This window comes from Moschus berezovskii, chromosome 11 (genome assembly GCF_049115385.1).
Source record: "Moschus berezovskii isolate FMDL1 chromosome 11, NW_MosBer_1.0, whole genome shotgun sequence".
Taxonomy (NCBI): domain Eukaryota; kingdom Metazoa; phylum Chordata; class Mammalia; order Artiodactyla; family Moschidae; genus Moschus; species Moschus berezovskii.
In genome coordinates this window covers 102,092,376-102,118,517 of record NC_142470.1, presented here as the reverse complement: position 1 = coordinate 102,118,517, position 26,142 = coordinate 102,092,376, and the positions used below count along the sequence as shown (strand labels likewise).

The following is a 26,142-nucleotide window of genomic DNA, read 5'->3' as shown; positions in this document are numbered from 1 at the left end:
TGTAGTCTTAAGAAAGTATAGATTGTTTCAGAGATGGCTTTTCCAGTTTAAAAGTGACCAGATGGTTTCAGTTGCTAAGGCACTGTCTTATTTATTCTGGTGTAAAGTACACAGAATACCCCCTTAGCAGTCCATTTAGGGAATTCCACTGCTGACTCTTTCTAAAGAGATTGAAGTCCCTTTTTTTTTTTTTTCTGACTAGTACTGTAAAGGTCTCAGGGGATTGGAGTGTTTTAAGTTGTGGGACAGAAAAGAAGGAAAATGGTTGGTGTATTTGACATGCTGGCTGTTTTTAAGTTAAACTCTTACAGTCTATCAAAACACGTGGGGTTGGTCTTTGCACAGTAAACATGTGACTCTGTTGTTACTTGCCCTACCAGGTAATGGGAGGATGGGCAGACAGGCGTGCGCGTATGGCGATGTCCGTCCTGTGGTCCCCTCACCCTCTGCCTGTCCAGCTGCTTTGACGCAGAAATGCATGCTGCACGTTGTCTATCAGACAAGAACGCTGTTTTTTTTTTTTTTTGATCTTCACATTTACCACTCTCTGTAACGTTTGTCTGGGTACTAAGAGTTTTCCTTATAAATGTACATTTGTTCTTTTCTGCATACTATGTTGCCCAGAACACCTTGCGCGCGGCACCCCCCGCCCCTCAAAGCATAGCTATTGTCCGCGTGGCTGACCTAGTCCCAAGCCGCCCCGTGTGGGTCCCCCACCGCCCCGGTGCTCTCTCTGGATTTGATATTTACCAGAAAAGCGTTTTCTGCAGAACGCATTGAATGTGTTGTGTTTTGTTTTCTCGGAAGGTACAGTGGTCCCACCTGGCATCTCTCAAGAACAATGTTTCCCCTGTCTCGAGATCCCATTCCTTCAGTGACCCTTCTCCTCCCAAATTTGCACACCACCATCTTCGCTCTCAGGACCCCTGCCCACCTTCCCGCAGTGAGGTGCTCAGTCAGAGTTCTGACTCTAAGGCGGAGGTGCCCGACCCAGCCCAGAAGGCTTGGTCTAGATCAGACAGTGACGAGGTGCCTCCAAGGGTAAGGAGCAGAAAGACAGACGTGTGCTGCTTTTTCCTTTTCCTTATTTCCTTATTAATTTTTAATCGCTGATTTCAGTGAAGGGTGTGGTGACGTCACCAGAATTAATGGGTGATGAATGGCAGAGGAACTTCTCGCAGTGGGGAGAAAATTCCTTAGTGAGGCAGTCACATTCAGCCCTCAGCCAGTTAGCTCTTCATTGGTGTCTCTAGCTGTACTGATACACGTGATAACAAAATAATTTAATAAGAATACATCTACAAAGAATATGCATCTAGAACAGACAGGATCAAAATATATTTTACCAGCTGTCTTGTCAAGTTTATTATACAGAAGCTATAAATGACTCTGCACTGCTAAGTAATATCAGAATTTTTAGAAAAGATCTCATAAGGGAAAAAACAAACATAAATGTTTCCGAAAACAGACTTTTTTATTAAATTGAGGGATTTTGGGTTTTGTTTGGGTTTTTTTTTTCTTTCAATTTTAATGTTTCTGAAATTTTGGGTTTGGTCATTAATGTTGAAATTCAATGAAAAGTCACATTTTAATTTTTATCCCCCCTCCACTCAGAACTTGCTTCCTCTGAGTATTTTCTTGCTTCCAACATCCTTTGTTTCTTGCCCATCCATTTGTAAGCCATTGTTTGGTTTCTTTGAGCTTATTTTCCTGATTCTCACATTATCTCAGCAAAATGCTTTTGTATGTCCCCTGCCGCCACGCGTCAGTGCCAGCACCATTTAGATGTGATGGGTGCTTAGGCGGGCCTGGTGCCTCTGCCCACGTTTTCTCTTTCTGCCGCGTCACTGGAGGGCAGAGAGGCTCGGTGGGCGGGGGTAGGAGTGTGTTAGAAGGGTGGCGAGCTAGGACGACCTTAGGGGGGTGAAAGGAAAGCCTTTGTTCTTCTCATGTATTCAGTAGTTTAATCACTGTATTTGGTACCCAAAGGTCCCTGTGAGAACAACGTCACGGTCCCCCGTCCTGTCCCGCCGGGATTCCCCACTGCAGGGCAGTGGGCAGCAGAGTAACCAAGCTGGTCAGAGAAACTCCACCAGGTAAGTGACACGCGAAGTGTAGGATAAGTCTGCCACAGTGTCTTGCGGTCTTTTTTTTAATTGGAGGATGATTGCTTTACAATGTTGTGTTGGTTTCTGCTGTACAAAAATGTGAATCAGCTTCAAGTATACAGATATCCCCTCCCTCTTGAGCCTTCTGGGGCAAAGAGGTGATCCTTTTATAAAGAAAATGCCATGAAATCCATTCACGTGAGTGATGTCAAATTGATCTGTGGGGGAAAGAGATGAAATCTGATCATATATTGTGGCAGTTTTAAGATGAAAAATCCCTGCCTCTGGGAGTTTTAAGTGGGAAGACCAGCAGGGAAGGGGGTTTCTAAGGGCACTGTGACCCTAGAGGGTTTGTTATCCAAAGGATGTTGGGGGGCCCTGGGAGTGGCATAGAAATTACACACAGGCCACGAGAGAAAGACAGTGGTCTACTTTGAGTTGGTCAGGTTCTGGAGCTGTTCTGTAGAGTAGCTGTTAGCCACACGGGTGTTGGTAACTCAGTCATGTTCAGCTCTTTGCGACCCCATGGACTGTAGCCCACCAGGCTTCTCTGTCCATGGGATTTTCCCAGGCAAGAATACTGGAGTCGGTTGCTTTTGCCACATGAGGCTACTTAAATTTGAATTTTATTAAGATTACATAAAATTAAAACTTAATTTCCTGAGCTGCACTGGTCATATTTGAAGGGCTCCATAACCTCATGTAGTTGGTGGCAACCGTGTTCTCCACCTCAGTAACTCACAAGACGTCGTGTGAAGGGTTTTGTACCCTGATCATCACTGAGTCTCCAAACTTGGTGTCACGGGATAACCCGAGGCAGTGGAATGGGTAACAACCCAGGAGCTTCATGGAGAACTTTCTTAGCTGTCAGTGGTCAGGGTGGGCTGCAGGGTCCTCCTGTGCCCGAGTCCATGTGTTAATTCTTAACCTAGAAAACCGGTGCTGTGGTGCATCCACGGCAGGGGTATGCCACAGCCCATGTGCTGCCATGTCTCCAGCCCAGATCACAGGAAAAAGGTACTGTCAGTTCTCCACTGCAGCAGGTACTGGAAACAGTATGATGTTGTGTGTAATCACATGGGTGGGATTTTTCATAATAAGACACTGAGTTTGTAGCTGAGACAAAAATAGTGACACTTGTAGACAGAACAGTAGCATTTCCTCTTCACACCCAAAGAAGATTCAGGGTCCGCTAATAGTTGGATGGGCTTTCCTGGTGGCTCCATGATGAAGAATCTGCCTGCCAGTGCAGGAGATATGGGTTCGATCCCTGGGTCGCGAAGATCCCCTGGAGGAGATAATGGCAACCTATTCCAGTATTTTTGCCTGGAAAGTCTCATGGGCAGAGGAGCGTGGTAGGTTGCAACGCGGGGGGTCGCAAAAAGTCAGACGTGACTTAACAACTGAACAACAACGGTAGAATGTCTTTCCCATTTTCAGTGTGTTCAGCTATCTGAGGTAAAACCAGTGGGTAACCCTGCTGTCACTTCTGGTGAATTTCATGTTACATCTGTTCATGGGCTGATGTTCTCATTACTGCCACATCTCAGGGATGACACGGTGCTCGTGTTTACAGTCTGACGCTGCGTCTCGGGACAAAGCTTGAGTGGTTCTCTCGTCTTCTTCTCCAACAGTAGCATCGAGCCGAGGCTGCTCTGGGAGAGAGTGGAGAAGCTGGCGCCCAGGCCGGGCAGTGGCAGCTCCTCGGGGTCCAGCAACTCAGGGTCCCAGCCCGGCTCCCACCCGGGGTCTCAGAGTGGCTCCGGGGAGCGCTTCAGAGTGCGATGTAGGCTGCCTTTCCTTTCTTCTCCCTCTCCACGCTCACCACACGGGGTGGCCCCTGAACACCCAGGATTTAGGGACACCCCCCACCCCCACCCCCGCCCGGCAGTTGAAAATCCTCTTCCGTAGTCAGCCCTCCATCCCTGGGGTTCCTTCGCATCCGTCGTTACACCCCACGGATCCAATCATCTGGGGGTCCTGCAGTACTGAATTATTGACTTGTTGGAAAAACTCCACACACAAGTGGATCTTCAAAATTCCACCCCATGTTGTTTGAGAGTTGACTGTTTTGGAAATCCTGTTCAGTCATGGAAAAGACCTGGGGTTTTTCACAGCTGCACATTACCATATAGTGTTTCCGTGTAGGTTTGCGAGTGACACAAATAGTCATCATAATTTTAACAGTAAAGAGTTAAGTTTTGAGAGTTTACACTTGTTGAACACCTCTCACTTAATCCTTATAGCAACCCCCAGGAGATGGATATATATTGTATCTCCATTGTATACGTTCAAATAACTGTACTTTAGTGAGTTTCCCTGACTCGTCCAAGGTGTTTAGCTAACCGTCCAAACTGAGCTTTGAACCCACTCTTCTCAGCATAAATTCTATCAATGTTGTCATCGATATTGGTTATCCTCACCTACTCTTAATAATAGGTTAGCAGAAATTCCCTCTACTGTATCACTGATGTGATGTAACAAGTTGTGAACACGTATTAGTGCAGTGTGACAGTCAAGGGTTCTCAGGAAGGGTCAGAAACCCAGGGTTCAGACCTGTGTGTGGAGGGAGCCCTTGCCATGATCATGGCTGACAAGTGGGCAGGACCAACGGGAGGTGATCATGGCCAGGTGGGCTGGGCGGCCTCGTGGGCCACACTTGGATGTTCACGTGTCTCTGTCTTTCTCATCTCTGAACCTCACAGCATCATCCAAATCTGAAGGCTCGCCATCTCAGCGCCTTGAAAATGCAGCAAAAAAGCCTGAAGATAAAAAGGAAGTGTTTAGACCTCTCAAGCCTGCTGTAAGAATTCCACAAAATCCATTTTATTCATTTCAAGGTTGAGCAAGAGCTTTCTTTTAAAGCCGTGTTGTTGCGAAGCCTGCAGGCCTCCCTGTGGGGCCTTGCAGATTTGAGGGGTTATAAGGAAAGCTGTAAACCCCAGACACACTTGTGCTCTGCGCCCCACTGCCCACCCAGTCATTTAAAACGATACGAAAGAAAAGCCTTCTGTCTCTTTGCTTGGCATCAGCCTTTACATGTTCTTGGTGAGTGGGCATCTAAAACACTGGCTTTAAGAAGAGATGTTTTTCCCTCGCCTTCTTAAACTCCCTGGGGTTCAAATCCTGCCTTTGGCCCGTGGGGCAGCAGTGTAGCTGTTCTGCCTCTTGCGTCCTCAGTGCGGCAGCTGCCCCGTCACTGGGCACTCTGGGGGTCTGAGCCTTCTGGGGTTTTGTCTTTTGCTTGCACTGATTTCTGTGCCCCCTCCCCCTTCTCTCTGCTCTGCTCCCCGTGCTGTGCGTTCCTTCTCACCGATGGCTTCTCTGGCTCAATGGACCCCCACCGACTGCAGGGTGAAGTGGTAAGCCCCGTCTAAACAGCTCAGCACCCGAGCTCATTCTAACTGCCGTTAGACTCGGCCTGTGTTCCGCCTGCATGCCTCTTCCTTCCTCAACTTGCTGTTTTCTCAAACTAAAAAGCCCTAAACTTTTGCTTCATCTTTCTTAGCATCCCAAATTCGCCTCATGTGCTTATTATTATTATTATTATTAAATACAGCTTTTTTTAAAAAAAACTCACTGTAACAAAAAACCACAGCTGTACTCATGAAGTTGCAAGCAGGAGGCCAGGCCAGTCCTTGCTTACTTGTCTCAGAGGCTCAGGTGCAAAGGAAAGAAGCGGGTTCTTAACTGGCAAGAAGAGACTCTGCCAGAAGGAAGTGGGGCCACGAAGCCTGCCTTCTAAAAAGAATTTTAAGTGGACAGGTACATATTTCAAGCTTTCATATGAAGATGTAGAATAGAGATAACAATCAAGGTCGGAAGTTGTATTTGGATAATTGATAATTGATTGACTCTAAAAAATCTTCATATAGAAGAGTAAAGGGAGCTGATGTGCTTGTGAGTAACCCCAGGCAGCTTTCTCTCCTGCGTGCACGGTCCTGTCAGTTGAGGGGAAACCTGCCCAGCCCACACATGCTGGGCACTTTCTCACCTAACACATCGGGAACTTTGTTCACGAATGTGGCAAGTTGTTGACAGTCTGTGAAGCCAAATGTGAGGCGTACACTGTACTCACTTCACCGTCTTTCACTTTTCTGCAAGTTGGACATTTTTCAGAATAAAAGTTGGAGTTAAAAACCTCCCTAAATAAATAGTTTAAATCACCCCTTTAACTAGAATCTTCCTGCTTTTTGGAACATCTCCTTAAAAGAAGACTTTGTCACAGGGCCGAATATCTTGATAACAAAGTACCAAGATCTATCTTGCACTCATTTGTTGATTTAGAATTTTCTGTCTAGCAGAGAGGAAGAAGCAATTGGTGTAGTTATGCCAGAATGCAGCATACATTTTTTTTAATGTTTTATTTTGGTAAGATATATATATATATATATACACATATACAATGTAGAATTTGAAACAAAAAAATAGAATTTGGTAGTTAGAAAAATATTCTCAGCTCATCATAAAAAGATGATTGTTTTTTGTGGCCATCAGGTTTAAACTGGGTACAGCACCTTTGACTTCTAAAAAAATCTTCTCTGTTTCTTCCAGCTTTTTGACTTTTCTTGGTCTTTCCTATCAAAAGTGTTAAGAACTCCACTTCATGATACCGGTAGACTCCCTACAAGTCAGTTTTGCAAAACCGAGTGGCTGTCTGATGGGTGGTTAGGACGAGGTGCTGGTCACTGTGCTGTGCCTCTCCCGCCTCCCTGACACTCTTCTGTGCCCCGCGCTAGGACCTGACGGCACTGGCCAAAGAGCTTCGGGCCGTGGAGGACGTGCGGCCGCCGCACAAGGTGACGGACTACTCCTCCTCCAGCGAGGAGTCGGGGACAACGGACGAGGAGGATGAGGACGTGGAGCAGGAAGGGGCCGAGGAGCCCACGTCTGGCCCGGAGGACACCAGAGCCGCGTCAGTCCCGCTGAGCGTTAGGGAGGATGAGTGTCCCCGTGGGCTTCCCAGGTGGCTCAGTGGTAGAGAACCCGCCTGCCAGCGCAGGAGATGCGGCTTCGATCCCTGGGTCGGAAAGATCCTCAGAGAGGGAAGTGGCGATCCACTCCAGTATGTTTGCCTGGAGAATCCCATGGACAGAGGAGCCTGGTGGGCTACAGTCCATGGGATCGCACAGAGTCAGACACAACTGAGCATGCCTTCATGAGTGTCCCCCAGTGGGCCTTCTTTCAGGTTGGGACAAGGTCTTTAACCCTGCCCTCTGATCCTGTGAGATTGAATGTGTCGCTGTGGTGGAGTGAACCTGTCTGTCTCCCCTTCTTTTGGTTGGTGTGTGTGCGTGTCAGTGCCTCTCGCCAGGACTCCTGGTTTCTCGTTTTCTCTCTTCAATTTGAGGCTGTGACAAAAGGGAAATTTCAGTTCATTTTCCTTGGGGAAACTTTATACCTGTAGCCTTAGGTCCCTGAGAAGGTGAGAAACGTAACCAGTGTATCTTTGGCTTGTGGGTCAGGCCCCTCACGTCTGGATTGTGTCTCAACAGATCATCTCTGAACTTGAGCAACGGTGAAACGGAGTCCGTGAAAACCATGGTTGTCCATGACGACGTGGAGAGTGAGCCAGCCCTGACCCCGTCCAAAGAGGGCACGCTGATCGTGCGCCAGGTACCCACGTGCTCCACGCGGTTAGAGGCCGAGCTGCTCCTGTGGTCATTAACCCACTTGCTCATCCACTCACTCATGCTGTTTCTGCATCGTCATCTGTTCTCACGTTAACCGGGGCCGGGGCGTGGGAGGCAGGCATGTGTGGCACGCCCCCGGGGCAGCCGACAGTGCACCCCATCCTGCCTGCCTCGCATGTTGCGTGGCAGCCCCCCGCCCAGCCCCGCGCAAGCCCCGTGGTCTGTGTCTGAAGCCGGGCAGCCGGGAGGTGTGCACAGAGCTCTCGGCTCCAAGAGGCCGTGGGGCTGAGGCGGGAGCGGCCAAGGCAGGCAGGAGCCGCCCGGGAGCCAAGAGCCTCCTGGAGCCAAAGGGGTTGGGGGGGCGGTCTCTGCTCTGTGCTTGGGTGTTAGTCTCCTCCTTCGTAGAATATTTAATGTGTGCCCCCCCTCCCCCGCCCCGAGATGTGCTCCTTTTGGGCTGCCTAGTTTTACAACTGCCTGTTCATTTCGTAGCTTAGAGGGAAGGAAAGTGATACTCTTCTCGTTTAAGCAGAGCAGGGCCCCTGGCTAGAACTGCAGGCCTCTCCCTGAGTGTGTTTCATGCTCTGGCGCTACATTTGGATGGAAGGCGGGAAGTAGCCCAGGAAAGATGAGGGTTCAGAGAAGTGACAGTGCGTTTTCTAGGGCTCTAGAGAGATTTAAAAAGAAAGGAGACAAAGCCAGTAGTTTTGGTAATAGCAGCTCCCGTGGCAGATAAACCAGTGTGGCTTGGGTTCTGCTGTGGCTTCCGCTGGCTCAGCCGAGGCACTTGGCGAGGAGGCGGGGGCAGACCCAGCTGATGCCCTCTAGTCTTGCCTTGATGACTCGGCAGAGCTTGCGGAGCCACACAGCACCGCAGCAGGCAGGGTCAGTAGGGTCTTCGGCATTGTCAGCGGTGCTGAGCGAGACCAGTGTGCCTTTTTCTCTGCAGAGTGCAGTTGACCAAAAGCGCGCCAGCCATCATGAGAGCAATGGCTTTGCGGGTCGCATTCACCTCTTGCCAGATCTCTTACAGCAAAGCCATTCCTCCTCCACTTCCTCCACCTCCTCTTCCCCATCCTCCAGCCAGCCGACACCCACCATGTCCCCACAGACACCCCAGGACAAGCTCACTACTAATGAGGTATGTCGCACCACAGCTGGCTGCTCTCCCAGGGTTAGACCAGCACCGCTTAGGAGCTAGTTTGCAGAGACTTTCCCACGCCCTGCCCTCACCTCCCCTCCCCGCCCGCCGCCTTCTGTCACCTCCCCTTCTCTCCCACCCCACCCCCCAACCCCCAGTAACATGTTTCAGGTCTGTATACAGACCCCTTAACCCTAGAGCGATTGCCCTCCAGACTTGCCAGTTCACTGTTTACTTTTCCCTGGATAAGTAGTTGCATGGCTTTTCTGATTCAGTTCGTTTTTCAAAAAAAGTCTAAATAAAACGATTGTTGTATTCTTAGATCCTTTATGTATTTGGCATGAAATTCTGGTAGTCTTTTGTGGAATCTGCCCTTTTCATTCTTTTTATCCAGTAAATAAAACACAGAAACATTTGGTTGAGCAGATTTGGCTTTATCAGGACAAATGTGTCGCTCTGTACAGGAAATTCCCTCCAAAAGGGCTGGATTTTTTTTTTTTTGGAGAGGTATTATTGGTTGGTTACTCTTTATTTTTGCCAACCTTGTTGAAAGGGTTTCTCTCCTTGAAACTTAAAATCATTCGTAGTTTAAGAGGCCAGATACTTTTGGGGGGAAACCTAGAAAATTAAGATGTTAAACAAGAAGGGCAGAGAACTGAGCGTGCTTTTAATTTCAGCTTTTGAATGGGAAATCCTATGTGCTTGTTGGAAGACATGGCTGTGGTCTCAGTCTGGGTGCTGGTTAGGTGATTCTGTCTCTTGGGGAGACAGTCATGGCCCCAAGTGCAGTGAGAGTTCACCGTGGGCCCCCATCCCTAGTCACACAACTGACCATCTTCATGGGAGGTTTGGCTTAAACGCCTTTGTTGAAGGTTGCAGTAGCATGTGGCTTCAGCCAATCTTGTCAGTTTAAGCACTGAGCTGCCGGCCTGCCCACCTGCTCCTATTTTCATTCTCTTATTAGAATAATCCTGTCCGCTTGAGGAGCCAGGGGAAATCAGTGGCTTCTAAGGCAGGCTCAGCATCAGACTGATTGCCACTGGGTGGATGGGCCCCATCTGTAGGCCTGGGGATGGAGCATAGTGCTCAGAGGCAAAGCCTGCCAGGAGACAGCTGTGCCAGGTGGGAGGCGGGGAGCTGAGGAGGGGTTGAGGGGTTGGCTGCAGGACTTGTGATTTCAGCTGCCCCGGGGAGTGAAGCGGTTACAGGACAGAAGCAGTGGTCAGACATGTCTTTCCCTCCACTTATATACCCACCTATAGTTACATTCCTTATGTTTAAACTCGGCTCCGTTTTGCTCTAATGTACAGTATGTACAATAACCCTTAACTCACTAAACTGGCAAGTTTATATTTCTGTTTGTTTTTAATTGTCATTACATTTCCACTTAACAATTTGTTTCACTTTCTTTGTGTTTCCTTTTTTTTCATCTTAAGCTACATTATTAACCAAAACACTCCTATTCCTAAAAGAGCAAAAGAATATGCCTTTGCACCTTTCACTAATGAGCCCCGCTGTCTGATACGGAGTTGATGATACACCTAAAACGATGGTGGCCGAAGCTTCTGTAGTTTCTGGCAAGAGGCTCACTTTAAGCGATATAAGACTTAAGATTTGCCGGTATTCCAACATACATTCATTGGACTTTTGGGGGGGCAGGAGAACAAACTCAAAAATGGATGAATTGAGATCAAGACATTTCAAACCTTCTTCAGGAGTTTTTGTTATGATGATTTATTAAAAAACCCAAGGAGCTCGTGAGGTATAGATGTTGCTGGTAGCTTGCGCGTTCTGTCTTACTGGAACGATGTTTCTGGAAAGAGGGGTTGCTCTCTTTGGCTCCTGGTTAAATAGCCTTAAATAGCCTGTATTGGGGGTTGTGGGGTTCACACACAGAGGTGCCTGCAGAGCATTTGGTGAGGGGAGAAGCAAGGGGATCAGTCTTCTGTATTGGGAAGCAGAGCAGTGCAGCAGTGGGTTGAAGTATTTTGTGTTTGTTCTTTTACTGTCATTGTATTAATACGACTGAAATTTACATTGCAGACTCAGTCCGCTAGTAACACACTCCAGAAACACAAATCTTCCTCCTCCTTTACACCTTTTATAGACCCCAGATTACTACAGATTTCTCCATCTAGCGGGACAACAGTGACTTCTGTGGGTAAGTAATACAGCGTCAAGCAAGCAGCCACCGGCAGGGTACTTCTCACTGTGGTGTGGTGGGCACGTGTAGCAGTGGTCGGCAGGCTCAGACCTCAGACCAGATGCACAACCCACCGACAGTCTTTTGCAATGAGCACCATAGTCAATCTCCGTTTTTCACATCCATTTCTTACGAGTTTCTCTTCCTTGGCAAAGAGTGGGTCTCAACATGAATCTTTCATGGATGCATCTTGGGGAAGGGAGCAGGCCCAGCCCTCACGGAGACAGAAGTAATTCCAGTGTCATGTGTTTCAGTGGGGTTTTCCTGTGATGGAATGAGACCCGAGGCCATGAGGCAAGATCCTACGCGGAAGGGCTCAGTGGTCAATGTCAATCCCACCAACACTCGGCCCCAGAGCGACACCCCAGAGATTCGCAAATATAAGAAGAGGTTTAACTCCGAGATCCTGTGCGCTGCCTTGTGGGGTAGGTGTCTCTGGGCCACGCCAGCCCTTCTGTTTTTATTCTCAAAGGTGGACCGGTCATTTGGAGAAGCACAGCTTGGGATGTCGGGGGGGTTTGGGAAGCGCTGTTCGTGGGTGAGGTGGAAGGCCCTTGACATCCCTTGCGCACGCTGTCCCATGGGATCCTGCAGGCACACAGACCTGCCCTTGTTTCAGCCATCATGTGCTGCACAGAGTGACTCATCTCCATCACTTCGTATAAAAAAGAAGGAAAAAGATGAGAAAGGCATTTAATTTGGCCCGTATTTATAGGGAGAATGAAGAAATCTGTCAAATTGCTTTTCTTTAAATGTTTCAGTTTAACAGTCTTTCCTGACTCTTTGAGACTTAAGACGACATCTAAGTGAAGTTTTGGGGGCTTTTGTTTTGTTTTTGTTGTTGTTTTTGATGTGGACCTTTTTTTAAAATTTATTCTTTAATTGGAGGAAAATTGCTTTATAATATTGTGTGGCTTTCTGCCATCACTTCAGTTCAGTCGCGTCTGACTCTTTGTGACCCCATGAATCACAGCATGCCAGGCCTCCCTGTCCATCACCAACTCCCCGAGTTCACTCAAACTCATGTCCATCGAGTCGGTGATGCCATCCAGCCATTTCATTCTCTGTCGTCCCCTTCTTCTCCCGCCCCCAGTCCTTCCCAGCATCAGAGTCTTTTCCAGTGAGTCAACCTGTCGCATGAGGTAGCCAAAGTATTGGAGCTTCAGCTTTAGCATCAGTCCTTCCAATGAACACCCAGGATTGATCTCCTTTAGAATGGACTGGTTGGATCTCCTTGCAGTCCAAGGGACTCTCAAGAGTCTTCTCCAGCACCACAGTTCAAGTATGGCTTTCTGCCATACAATAGCACAAATTAGTCACAATTATACATATGTCCCCTCTCTCTTGAACCTCCCTCCACCCCCACCCCCCACAATGCCCCACTACTCCCACCCAATCCCACCTCTCTAGGTCATCACAGAGCACCAGGTTTGAGCTCCCTGTGCTGTACAGTAGCTTCTCCCTACCCATCTATTTTACACATACCTGGTGAAAGTGTTAGTCGCTCAGTCATGTCCGACTGTTTGTGACTCCATGGACTGTAGCCCCCCCATCCATGGGATTGCCCAGGCAAGAATACAGGAGTGGGTTGCCATTTCCTTCTCCAGGGGATCTTCTGAACCCAGGGATCGAACCCATGTCTCCTGTGGCTCCCACATTATAGACAGATTATTTGCCCCTGAGCCACCAGGGGGAAGCCAGAGCAGGTGTGGGGAAACAGGGAGGGAGATAGGACATGGTTGCAGAGAAGGAGCTGGGGTGTGTCTGATACATACTGCTCCTAAGAAAAGAGGTACCGAGGACCAAATGCAGCTGTTTGTTCCTTAAAGATGATGGAGGATGGTCTTTAAGAAATCCTGAAACTGAGTGATAGATGCCGGGTTGATCACAAACTGTTAGGGACTAAGGGGGCTCGTTCTAGAAGATTTCCCGAGCAAACACAGATGTTGAAGGAAGCAGGTGGGGATCATGACATTGGACAAAGGTTTGTCTGTCTGGTTGTTTGATAGGATAGATAAGATGGAGAGTCTGTGGTACCCAGGAGATGGTGGGCTTGGATGCTCTGGGGCTACTGAGGAAAACTCAGAAGCTGGAGGATCAGGAATGAAGCGAGCTTAGATCCTTTTTATATTAATGTGTAAATGAATATTCCAACCTCTTCCCTCCGTGGGGATATGTTGCAGTTTGGGTACTTTAAGCTGTGACCGTCCTTCGCTTTGGAGAAAAAAATGGCAACCCACTCCAGTATTATTGTCTAGAGAATTTCATGGACAGAGGAGCCTGGCGGACTATTAGTCCATGGGGTCCCAAAGAGTCAGACATGACTTGAGTGACTGAGCACACACATCCTAAGCATCTCTATTTGTGGGTGACTTGAGAAAACCACTCTTATCCTGAGAGGTGGCTCTGTTTGCTCCATACAAGGCCATATGCCACACACAGTGTAAAATTGTGGCCTTTCTGTGTCCTTAACATAGGAGTGAACTTGTTGGTGGGTACCGAGAGTGGCCTGATGCTGCTGGACAGAAGTGGCCAAGGGAAGGTGTATCCTCTGATCAACAGAAGGCGATTTCAGCAGATGGACGTCCTGGAAGGCTTGAACGTCTTAGTGACGATATCTGGTAAGTGTGGGTTTGGGAGAGCAGGCCACCAGCACTGTTTAAAAGTTCGGTGCTTCCCCACATGGAACTTGAGTGAGTTTGTTTTCCAAAGTGATAGCTCAAACACAGAACCACAGCATGGTTTTACGATAGTGTGATGGGAAAGCGTGTGCAGATGGGACCCGCCTGTGTGAGTTTGTGGCCGGGGGCTCCTCTGAGCTGCCCTGGAGCAGAGCGCCTGCACTTCCTGCTTCATGTCTCTGCCCGCTCCAGCCCCATCTCACCGCCACCCCCTGCCGCCCGTCCTGTGCAGGGTGTGTGTGGGTTTGTGTCCACTTCTTCCTACAGGACTCTTTGATGCAAAAATAACTATTCTTTGCCTTTGCCGGTAAAGCATAGTTTTTTTGTTTTTTTTTTCCATGTCTGTCAGCACTTGCTCTAAGTTTCTTTTTAGGAGGAGCATTTTTCTTGGTATAAATTATACATGTTGATGGTAGAAAGTAAATACTGTGGTAGAGCAAACAGGAGGAATAAATCATAAAATCAGTTCATCCAAAGAAACTGTTAACTTCACTTTTTGACTTCCAGTCTTGTAAGCATATACACACTCTAAATATATACTCGGGGGAGAGAAGGTCTCTAAAAATAGCTATGTGACATACTGAGGGAATAATATGATACCCGCATACTGACGGGATGGTTTTACCAGATGTTAGAATACACTGCTGTCCATACAGTTGGCGTCTACTCACTCTTGGTGACCACTGTCCTAAAGTTAAGGTGTGCCCCTCCTGTTCTTGTTTGTCCAAACCTGTAGGTGGTTTTTCCGTATCCCTTCATGATAGCCATTCTGTGTGGCTGCAAAATGTTTCTCTGCATGGGTGGCACTAAAGTTTATTTACTTCTGTTGTAACTCTTCCATTTATTCCTTTTCCCCCCTCTGCTGTAAACATTTTCATAAGTATCTTTGTAACTCATTTAACCATTCAGCATGTGAATCCATGTTGCCTGGATCATAATTAGTCCTAATTTGCATTTTTGCTGGGGTTAAAGAGTATGCAGAAGTGTAAGACCTGTCTCCTCATTACCCACAGTGATTTTGATTTAATTGTCAACTAACTCAAACTTGCTGTATTTATTTATGTGTAACAAATTTCTTGCAATAAATTTTAGTTTTCAAATAGGTTTTTGGTTTTAAGTAAGATGTCTGTTGAAATGCAAAAATTTCACCATCCATCTCCTACTTAAATGAGGAAACAACCATTTAAGACTTGAGTGCTGATGGAAAATAGGTTTTTGAATTGGAGGAAAACTAAATCTGCAGCTGAAAATGGTTGAAACTTCATTTTGTGATCCAGTGAGCAAGGTGATTTGTGTGGATCCGTAATCAACCGATACCGTTTTGGGGGCCACTTTTTTTATATTCTTTTTATAGCTTTCATTGGTTTTCAAAATCATAAAAGCAGTAACACGTCAATTGTAGGAAACTTCAAAAACAGAAAAAAAAAGCTTAGGAAAAAGAAAATAAAATGTAATCCCTATCTGAGAGAGATAACTCTTACTAACTTTTTAATAGATTTCCTTCTTGTTTCTATAAATGTATCTCACAGTGTGGGAATAAAACACTGTACATAAAACAACGTTGTCTTTGTTTCACTTAATGTATTGAGTATCTTCCCACATTGAGAAATTCTTCAAAACTTAAGATTGTGTTGAAGTATAAGACATAATACAGAAATGCACAGATTATAAATACAGGCCCACGAAGAGTTCCAGTTAGCCATCGTGTAGCCCCCAGCTCCTCCACCAGCCCTCCTGCATTGCCTCCATCATCGCCCAGCCCGCACCCCGAACACCCACACACACACCACACACACCCCACACACCCCCCCCCCACACACACCCCCCCCCCCAGGAAGTGCTGTCCTGACTTTGAACACCTTAGTATACAATAGATATGGTTTGATGTCTGTTTTTTGGCTTTCATTGCTTCTTTTGTGTCTCACTTTTTTTCTAGAGCAGTTTTTATGTTTAGGGAGAAAGTGAGCAGGAAGTATAGACAGTCTTATATTAGCCCCCTGCAGTTTCCCCTCTTCTCTGACATTTGTTACAGTGGCTGGACCAGGATTATGCATTGTTAGCTGAAATCCGCAGTTTAGGTTCTCTCTGTGTGTCCTCTGGGTGAACACATGCATAATTTCATCTGCCTTTACAGTGTCACACAGACGAGGTGCATCACCCTAAAAATCCTCTGTGCTCCACTCCATCCCTGCCTCAGAGCCCCTGGCAACACCTGACTTTTTTTTCTCTCTGTTGGTTTTCCAGAATGTCCTAGGTGGGCTCATGCAGTGTGTAGCCTTTTCAGGCAACTGAGAGCAAGTGCCTTTTTATGAATCAATGTGATAGCTTCTTTTGTCTGTTCTGGGTGCTTGCTCAGTATTTCTGCTAGGTTTGTTGTTCAGTCGCTAAGTCATGTCCAGCTCTCTGCGACCCCATGGACTGCAGCATGCTGGGCTTCCCTGTCCTTCACTGTCGCCTGGAGTTTGCTCAAAATGAAATTACTTAGCATGCATGCACGCATGTCCATTGAGTCGGTGATGATCTCTAACCATCTCGTCATCTGCTGCCCGCTTCTTTTGCCTTCAAGCTTTCCCAGCATCAGGGTCTTTTCTAGTGAGTGAACTCTTTGCATCAGGTGGCCAAAGTGTTGGAGCTTCAGCATCAGTCCTTCCAGTGAATATTCAGGGTTGACGTCCTCTAGGATTGACTGGTTTGATCTTCTTGCTTGCTAGGTTCTCTCTCTTCTAACTGACATATAGGAGTTCTTCACATGTTCTGGGCAGGGGTCTCATGTTAGCTCTGTGTGTTGTGTCCATTCGTTTATGGCTTGCCTTTTGCTGGACTGAAGTCCCCAAGTTGGGTGATGTGTGAAACCCTTTTGTGCTCTTAAATGGGAAGCCATAGTTACTCCAGAAGGTTTTAAGAATCAGATGACCTAATAGCTTGAATTGAGTTTCTAGTGAAACTGACACAAAATGATTCCCTTGGGGTGGGGGGAGGGGATGGTATTTATTGTTTATTGCAGTTTATTTTGATTACTGTTGTTAACAAAGATACCTGATTTTGAATATGCGTGTAAAGTACTGATTATTTGTTTTGCTAGGCAAAAAGGATAAGTTACGTGTCTACTATTTGTCCTGGTTAAGAAATAAAATACTTCACAACGACCCAGAGGTTGAGAAGAAGCAGGGTTGGACGACAGTGGGGGACCTGGAAGGCTGTGTGCATTATAAAGTTGGTAAGTTCCTCCATGGTTGCAAGGGTTCTGCTTTTCAGAGGTTCAGTTTATCTTTTGTTTAAAATTTATGTGTTTTTGAAGGTTTTCGTGAGAAACATGTCTCTGATACTCCTAGCTCATTTGAAGTGCCTTCTAATCCTGAGGTCCGCAGGGCTCCTTTTGAATCATAATGAGGTTCACTTCAGCCATCCCTGACCTCCATCACCCTGACCTTGGACAGTCCACGTTCTTCTCTGTAAGATGGGGTTCCTCGTTAAGGAAGCATTGCCTGAAGACCACCAGGCCCCTTGGATTCTTCTTGGCCCTGCAAACTGGTTCTGACTCGAAGCACTGTGGGTCCTTGGCAGTCACTGATGGAATGTCGGAGAGTTTGCCTGAAGAGCTTTGGCCTGTCAGTTTGAATAAAATGCGCTGTGCACAGCTCCTCTGCTCCTCACTGAGGAACGAAGCTTGCTGGCCGGGCAGCATTCTGTGACGAACTTTTTGTTCTTTTCTCTGCAACAGTCATGCCCTGCTTCTCATAAGATTTCACAAGAAAAGAACCAAAATACATTTTGTGTGTGTGTTAGGGTTAAAAAAAATCAAAATACTGGCTCTAACATTGGAAATTAAGGAGGAACGATGGTGCTTAGCCCGATTACAGTTTCATGGGTGAGATGATGTGTTCTAACTGCATTTGAAATGGGAAGTTGAAAAGATGAGCAACTGGTTTCTCTGTGTATTTAAGACTGAGGATGTGAGGGGCCTATTGGATGTTGGTTTCTGCCTGTGTGTTTTCTATTCTGGGTTTATGAAACTACGTGCTGCGGCCAGTGCTTCTGCTCCCGGGGATATCCCAGTCCTTGGTGTGGCCATCTTGTTGGTGTGATGTGTTCGCAGCCCTCAGCTCCCTGGTTACTAATGAGGGTGAATGCCACCCCGATACTAGAGTGATTCTGAGTGACCCTGCAGGACTCTAGCCCCTTGGTGTGGGTTCGGGGCTTAGGGTTTTCTGTGTTGTGGTCTTCTGTAACATTTTTCCTTGTTGAGAGTGGTAGCTGGAGCCATCTAAGGCTGAATGGAATGAACTGGTTCATAACAGCTGAAATGTCCCTGAACAGATGATCCCACGGGGGAGTGAGGGCAGATGTGTTAGACTGAGCTGGACGTTTCCCCAGGACAGAGTGTCCACCCTCACTCAGGCCCGTCGTTCATGTAGGATGAATCACAAGCATTCATTTGTTATGTGTAGACTTTTGTTGCTGTTCAGTCGCTCAGTCGTGTCCAGCTATTTGCAATACCATGGACTGCAGCATGCCAGGCTTCCCTGTCCTTCACCAGCTCCCGGAATTTGCTCAAACTCATGTCCATTGTGTTGCTGATGCCATCCAACCTCTGCTGCTGCCTTCTCCCGCCTTCCATCTTTTGCAGCATCAGGGTCTTTTCCAGTGAGTCGGCTCTTTGCATCAGGTGGTCAAAGTATTATTCAGTTGACCCAGACCTGTGCTGTGTAGTATGGTTGCCATCAAGAACAGGGAGGGTGGGAGTGGGTATTTAAATTTATTTGTAAATTAATTAACGTGAAGTAAATTTTAAAGTTTCGATCCTCAGTGATGCTAGTACATTCCAAGTGTCCAGTAGCCCCATATAACAAAACCTTTCCACCGTCACGGAAAACTATCCCAGCAGCACTGGGTAGCCTCTCAGAATCGTTTGTATCATCATAGTCCTGTGATTCATTTGAATAGTGACAACACATGGAATTTAACAAGGAGAGTTCTTAAGTCAACAAGCTGAGTCTCACGGTCAAAGTCAGGATCAAGTAGTGCTGTGGTTCACAGTGGCTGTGCAGACACTGGGGTCTACACCAGCCAATATGTCAGGTGTGGCAAGGGCTATTTGGGTATCTGCTCTCAGCAGACATGCTGGCTGTCAGAGAACTGAGAGCTGTGTAAAGAAGGCCTTCATATATAAGTATAAAGTTACAGAGAGAGTTTCTTTACTTTTGGTACAGGATGTAGAATCCTACCAATTACTACTGTCTCTATAGCTGGAAGTGCTTTAAAGTGATACTTGGTCTTTCACACAGAAACAGACAGAATTCAGATTCAGTTGATGAGTATTTTCTCATAGTTCTTCCATCTGTAAGCTCCATGTGGGACTCGGGAAAGCCCATGTGGAAGATTTGACCTCTTGCTGGTATTCAGGAGCCTCTGGGCTGATGAATCACATCATATCCTTTGGAATTAATGCTGAGTCCTCCAGACAACAGAGTGGAAAGGTCGACACTGTCCTTGATTATTAAATACTAAGAGCTGTAAGAACAGCATTGAAATTGCTCATTGATAGTAACCAGGGCATGGAGTGGAGTCCAGCACAACATTGAGGGGATGGGGACAGCCTGAATGTATTTTCAAGAATCTAGAAAGTGAACCAGTACCTGACCTCTCAGCATTGTTCTCTCATTGGTTTGGATGGATCAGCAGAGAAGGGCATGTTTGCAGAGTTTGCAGAAGACTGCAGAAGGAACTGAGAGTTCCACCATGATACTGACCTGTGCTCTTTTTACTGTTTCAGTAAAATATGAAAGGATCAAATTTCTGGTCATTGCTTTGAAGAGCTCTGTGGAAGTCTACGCGTGGGCACCCAAGCCATACCACAAATTCATGGCCTTTAAGGTAATAACATCAGGTGCGCTTCAAAATAGTATCAGCCATGCACATTGTGACCAAAAGCCAGGGAGTAAGTCGGCTGATCATTTATTTAAAACTGTGCTGTTAGAAGGGGGACAACAAGCCAAGGAATCAAAACTGAAATACATGTGTATATCTATGATACCATGGGCTTCCCTGGTGGCTCAGCTGATAAAGAATCCTTCTACAGTGCAGGAGATCCCGGTTCCATTCCTGGGTTGGGAACATCCCCTGGAGAAGGGATAGGCTACCCACTTTCAGTATTCATGGGCTTCCCTGGTGGCTCAGATGGTATAAAGAATCTGCCTGCAAGGGAGGAGCCCTGGGTTCAATCCCTGGGTTGGGAAGATCCCTTGGAGAAGGGAATGGCTACCCACTCCAGTATTCTGGCCTGAAGAATTTCATGGACTCTATAGTCCATGGGGTCACAAAGAGTTGAACACGACTGAGTGACTTTCACTTTCAATTTTTTATCAGCAGTAGGCAGCTTCCAGGTACATCTGTTCAACAGAGGACTAATTAAGAGTGAAGTTACAGAAATTCTTAATGACATAGTGATGTATATTATACATTAAATAGAATAAGTATTAAAAATATGTATAGTATACTATTTTTTGTTTCAAGAAAAATACTGTAGAAAAATACTGGCAGTTATTTTGTGGGTGTTTTTAATATGTTTTTGTAATTCTAGACTGCACTAGATAGAAATTTTATAAAGTTTTTAGTTAAAAATGATATTACTATGACACTAGATATTATAAATCACTTAATAAACATTTCTGATATTAGACACAAAACTTTAAGCATCACCCTGGGCCTATTTTAGTGCAGGGTGAGAAATTAAGATTTTTTTTTTAATAGAAAATGATTGTTTACTTATTTTTTAAAAATAGTTTTGACATATTAAGGGTAGGCCTCCATTATCTGGAAAATTGACAGATGGCTTATTATTTGATTCTCCAGTAAAGCAAGGTAGTGGGGTTAACATATTTGCTTTAAAATAAAGCCACATATTATTGACTAAAAGCAACTGATTATAAAGTTACAATTATCTTTTGAGATCTGATCTTAATCACCTTCATGAACCAAGTACTGTACTCATTGTTTTATAAATAAATAGCTTATTCGGATCTGTCTCATGAGCTATAGGTATTGATGTTACAGGCCACCCAGGCTGTTATACAGTACATGGTAGCCTCTCATTACCACTGTTAAGCGAGTTGGAAAGTTAAAGTGGAAGTTTGAGTAGCTCTGTAGAGACTGTGATGACCACACTGATAAAATTCTCCATGTGTGTCTCCTGCACCACTCCTCTCTCTCCATCGCCTGCATTAGGGTAGTTGATGCTAACAGATAAAAGCAAAGTAAAGACTCACTGTATGGAGTGTTTTTGCCAGGGAGGTTCAGTCACTGAGCACCTGAGTGCGTGGGTCTGGCTTCTGCAGTTGGAACCGTCAGACGTAAGCTCTGCTCGTCTCATGCTGCTTCTCGCCTGCTTCTTTGCAGTCATTTGGCGAGCTGGCGCACAAGCCGCTGCTGGTGGACCTCACTGTTGAGGAAGGCCAGAGGCTGAAAGTGATCTACGGATCCTGTGCTGGATTCCACGCTGTTGATGTGGACTCGGGATCAGTCTATGACATTTACCTGCCAACACACGTAAGAAAGAACCCACACTCTATGGTTGGTTGACTGGCTTCATTTTGTTTTGACTTTTCTCTTTGCTCTGCTCAGTGCACTAACACGGGCAGGGGCTCCTCGCTTCCCCTTTGCAGCGGGGGTGAGTATTTCAGTGACGTGCCCTCTTCAGTAGCTGTCTGCTCCTGTCTCTGAAGCCCTCCCGGGACCCGCCTAGCCCGCTTTCACTAACACGGGATGGGAGGGGGCAGCTGCTGGCAGGTCAGGACAGCTGTGGGGTGGGACTGGTTAGAGTATTCAGTATCATTGTCCAAACAGATGCCAGGGGCCTCAGGAGATGTGAATGAGTAGCGTATAGGGCGCATCAGAGGTAGACTTTCAGATGCACATGATGTCACGTGGGTCCTCCACAACATGGGTTGTCCAGCTGCTGCATTTACCACCAGGAGCCTGAGCCAGTGCCTCTGCACACGACACTGTCACTAAGCCCATGTGCAGGAATGGAGGCAGCCACCGACGCCTCCCTGTGCTCTGTGCCCTCTCCAGATCCAGTGTAGCATCAAACCACACGCGATCATCATCCTGCCCAACACAGACGGCATGGAGCTGCTGGTGTGCTACGAAGATGAAGGGGTTTATGTGAACACGTACGGGAGGATCACCAAGGACGTGGTCCTGCAGTGGGGGGAGATGCCGACGTCTGTAGGTGCGTGTCCCCGAGTAGACGAGGTCGCGTTTGTCAAAGCAGAGCCTTTCCCGAAAACGTGTGTGTTTCAGATACTGGTGGTACACGGTGTTCAGACCGTTTGGCCATTTAGCAGAGCTGTTGGCAATAGGCGGTGGGAAAGGTAGATTGTAGACTGTGATGCATCATAGTCTTATGTTAGGACAAAATCTTAATAATTTTTTTTTAATCAATTTATTTATTTTGTTAGTCAGTTGCTAAGTTCTGTCCAGCTCTTGGCGGCCATGTGGACTGCAGCACGCCAGGCTCCCCTGTCCTTTACGATCTCCTGGAGTTTGCTCAGACTCATGTCCATTGAGTCACTGATGCCATCCAGCCATCTCATCCTCTGTCGCCCCCTTCTCCTCCGGCCCTCAGTCTTTCTCAGCATCAGGGTCTTTTCTAATGAGTTGGCTCTTCCCATATTTTTTTTTTTAATAGATTAATTTCTTTTCTTTGGCTGAGCTGGGCCTTTGTTGCTGCGTGGGTTTGTCTCTAGTTGTGGCGAGTAGGAGCTACTCTGTACTTGCGGTGTGCAGGCTTCTCATTGTGGTGGCTTCTCTTGTGGCTCACAGGCTTAGTTGCTCCATGGCATGTAGGATCTTCCCAGATCAGGGATCAAACCCATGTCTCCTGCATTGGCAGGCAGATTCTTTACCACCGAGTCACCAGAGAAGCCCCAAGTAATCATTTCTTAAAGCTCTGTCTTCACAGTCCTCCATTTAGTCCAAGGCAGCCAGGGACAGTAAGACAGACGTCGTTGTGACAAATGGGTGGAAGGCGAGGGGAACGGGAAGGTGAGTGGATGCTGTGGTGATCTCGTGGCCCACCGCAGTCCACACAGAGCCTGACCTTCTCTGTGCATATCCTAAAGACTGACGTTAGAACCCTGTTGGTGCCAAGTTTATTTCCCCAAATTACTTTGGTTTTACAGCAGCCAAGTCGCTGGCTCAGTCCACTTGCCTTTTCTTCTCCCTGGTAATTGGTGTGAGGAAAATATAAGCCAAACTATGGCAGGGACTGGGGCTGATGCTCCAGCATGTCCTCCTCAGAGGCATCAACAGCCTCAGCTGATAATTCAGAATAGCACCTTCCAGGATCAAGCACAGGTTGCACGTGTAGAGTTCCTTACATCAGTGGTTCCCATCCTTCTTGGCACCAGGGACCAGTTTCGTGGAAGACGTGGGAGAGGATGGATGGTCTGGGGATGAGTCAAGCACGTTATATTTATTGTGTACTTTATTTCTGTTGTTGCATCAGCTCCACCTCAGATCATCAGCCATTAGATTCCGGAGGTTGGGGACCCCTGTCTTACAGAAACCTCCAAATGCCAGCCGTTTGGGGGGGGGGTGTGGGTGTGGGGGTGTGTGTGTCTGTGTGTCTGTGTGTGTGTGTGTGTGTGTAACCTGAGCAGCTTCTTTCCATGGCTGTTTCCTCATCTTTAACAATATGTGTTTTCCTCTCTCAAAAAGCATATATTCGATCCAATCAGACGATGGGCTGGGGAGAAAAGGCCATAGAGATCCGATCTGTGGAAACTGGTCACTTGGATGGCGTGTTTATGCACAAAAGGGCTCAAAGGCTGAAATTCTTATGTGAACGCAATGATAAGGTAACAGTCTCCTTAGGGATTCTTTTTAGATGTTATCTTTCAGCAGTGGTTTATTTTCCATGGAGTTTGGTGAAGCCTTTCCTTGGGATATTTTTGATAGACTCTGAAATAACTTCATCAAGGAACTTTTCAGTAGTGACTTCTTAGACCTATTATTGAAGGTTAGGATATATTTTATTTTGTTTTTGTTGAGGGGGTGGACATGTTAATGTCTGCAGAAATCATTCTCTGTTGGGTTTTTGTTGTCTTTTGAGGTTTTTTTTCCCTCATTAGGTGGCCTGTCCGGGCTGTGTTTAGTTTAGGGATATAAAAGGTTAAAGCTCCCAGTTTAGATGGATAGAACTCTTTTGTGATTAGAAAGAGCCCTCGTGCACGTTTAAGTAATAGGGGAAATTTTCCTTCCCCTGATATATGCTTGAAATACACCACTTGTTAGTCCATCTTTCGAGTATTGACACAGCTGCATTGTTTTCCTGGCATAAGTGCCTAAGAGGAGAAATTATTTTATGCAAAAGCTGGAGTGCTGCTTACAGGTGAGACCTGTGAGACCCCAGAGCATCAAAGCCCAAGTTAAAACCTTCACTTTTCCAAACTGGCCACATCATTTTCTTCTCCAGGACTCCCTTCCTCCCCAAACCAGCCTTGGAGTGGAGCAGACAGCTGGCCAAGAGTGTTGACCCCTCTGGCCTTTCCTAAGCTTAGGTTTCTCTCTCTTCTGTCACTTGGATGAAAATATGACTACCTGAGGCAGCCCACTACAGCCTTAGAAACATTTCCACCTCTTGCTTCACATTAAAATACATTAAGCCTTCCAGTCACCAGACCTCAGGTTGACTTCTCAGATGAAGAAGAGCTGTCATTTCCCCTTGGCAGGTGGGCCTCGCGCCCAACTAGGTGCTCTCCTCAGGGTCCGATCCCCCCCAGCCCACTTCCTCCTGCAGTCCAGTCCTCTGGCTCATTGGCTGGTGCACTTGACCTACATGATATCTCCCAAATCTTTTACTTTGGAAATCCACGCAACCTCAGAGCTAACCGAGGATTTTACCAGCTTTGGGGCTTACATTTTCCTAAGTATGTTCTTTGGAGCCATAACCACGGTATTCTTTGAATTTTAGGCATTTAAATTTTTTTTAAAAATCATTCATGATGTCACACCCATCAGGGTTTTATTAATAAAAGGCACAAAACTAAATTATATATATTTTTGACAGTGGAGTCCTATGAAATAACCAAGACATTTCAGTTTCATTTTTTAAAAGAGAAAAACAAGGCGGCTGAGCCGCCTCCCCACTGATCACTGAGTTTGCCAAACACGTTGATCTTTCAGAAGGTGTTAAGGGTGGAGGTGAGCACAGATGATCTAGTTTGGGGAACATCCCCTTGTTTCCTCTGTGTTCTCACAACAGGGCGTGCAGTGCACAGAGTCACCCTTGGCTAAGGAGTCTTCCTAAGTTAAGAAAATGTTAGTCGCTCAGCCTCCTCCGGCTCTTTGTGTCTCCCTGGGCTGTAGGCCCACCAGGCTCCTGTGTCCCATGAAATTCTACAGGCAAGAATACTGGAGTGGGTTGCCATTCCTACTCCAGGGAATCTTCCTGACCCAGGTCTCCCCTTATCGCTGGCAGATTCTTTACCGTCTGAGCCACCAGAGAAGCCCTCCTAGTGGAGATGAAAACTGGCTCCTTACTGATGAATGGACATCACCCCAGATTTCCTTTGGGAGGGGCCTCCGGGCTTTTGGGGTCCCACTCACCCCTCTCCCCGCTTCTCCCCCTGCAGGTGTTCTTTGCCTCGGTCCGGTCTGGGGGCAGCAGCCAGGTTTACTTCATGACTCTCGGCAGGACCTCTCTTCTGAGTTGGTAGGAGCGGCGGGCTAGGCTGCCGGCCCCGGAGGTGTCGACCATGAGAACCCGGAGATCCTGGCAACTGGAGCGCGGAGCTGCCCGGGCCGCGTGGGCGGGGGTCTCCTCCCCGCTCCCACCTGCAGTTCATCCCCATTCTCTTCTTGTCCTGTTCGAAATAAATCGAGGCTGCATCGCAGCTGGTGCTGTTGAGACTGCCATCAGGTGCTATCCATGCTGGGACGGAGCGGCGGGCAGAACGCATGCGCATTCCCCCAGCTCCAGTGTTCCTTGTCTGCAGCTCCATCCTGGGGCATCTGCGGGTGGAGACCCGACGCCGGCGGGGGGGTTGGCAGGTGTACACGTGCGCTCGGAGGAGCAGGTCGCTGAAGCCAAGAGCAGATTTAATATAGTAACATTAACAACGTATTTAATTGACATTTCTTTTTTTTTTTTTGTAATGTGACCATATGTGGACAAAGAAGAAGGTGCAGGTTTAAGAAGTTAATATTTATAAAATGTGAAAGACACAGTTACTAGGATAACTTTTTTGTGGGTGGGGCTTGGGAGGCGGGTGGGTGGGTTTAGGGACCCATTTGGTTTCTTGGGATTTTTTTTTTTTTTTTTGGCCAAGAACTCAGTCGTTTTTCTGTGTACCAAGTTTTGCCTAAAATCACG

At 46.9% G+C, this 26,142-nt stretch overlaps 1 protein-coding gene across 50 annotated transcripts in view; it reads left to right on the top strand.

Moving 5' to 3' along the window:
• The window catches only part of MAP4K4 (mitogen-activated protein kinase kinase kinase kinase 4), a 148,591-nt gene extending 122,914 nt beyond the window's left edge, over positions 1-25,677 (top strand). For 4 of the 50 annotated variants that reach the window (XM_088841615.1, XM_088841612.1, XM_055400730.2 and 1 more), the window contains 16 exons: positions 808-1,041; positions 1,990-2,096; positions 3,746-3,894; positions 4,814-4,911; positions 6,848-7,023; positions 7,604-7,724; positions 8,691-8,882; positions 10,926-11,043; positions 11,340-11,510; positions 13,563-13,706; positions 16,849-16,983; positions 19,540-19,640; positions 21,162-21,335; positions 21,837-21,996; positions 23,487-23,626; positions 25,403-25,677. In XM_088841615.1, coding sequence (XP_088697741.1) covers positions 808-1,041; positions 1,990-2,096; positions 3,746-3,894; positions 4,814-4,911; positions 6,848-7,023; positions 7,604-7,724; positions 8,691-8,882; positions 10,926-11,043; positions 11,340-11,510; positions 13,563-13,706; positions 16,849-16,983; positions 19,540-19,640; positions 21,162-21,335; positions 21,837-21,996; positions 23,487-23,626; positions 25,403-25,486 — 2,304 coding nt within the window. In that variant the 3' untranslated portion in view covers positions 25,487-25,677. Of the gene's footprint in view, positions 1-807; positions 1,042-1,989; positions 2,097-3,742; positions 3,895-4,813; positions 4,912-6,847; positions 7,024-7,603; positions 7,725-8,690; positions 8,883-10,925; positions 11,044-11,339; positions 11,511-13,562; positions 13,707-16,848; positions 16,984-19,539; positions 19,641-21,161; positions 21,336-21,836; positions 21,997-23,486; positions 23,627-25,402 lie in introns of all 50 variants that reach the window. The other 46 variants (XM_088841614.1, XM_088841611.1, XM_055400729.2 and 43 more) reach the window with 19 other exon arrangements.
• The last annotated feature ends 465 nt before the right edge of the window (positions 25,678-26,142 follow it).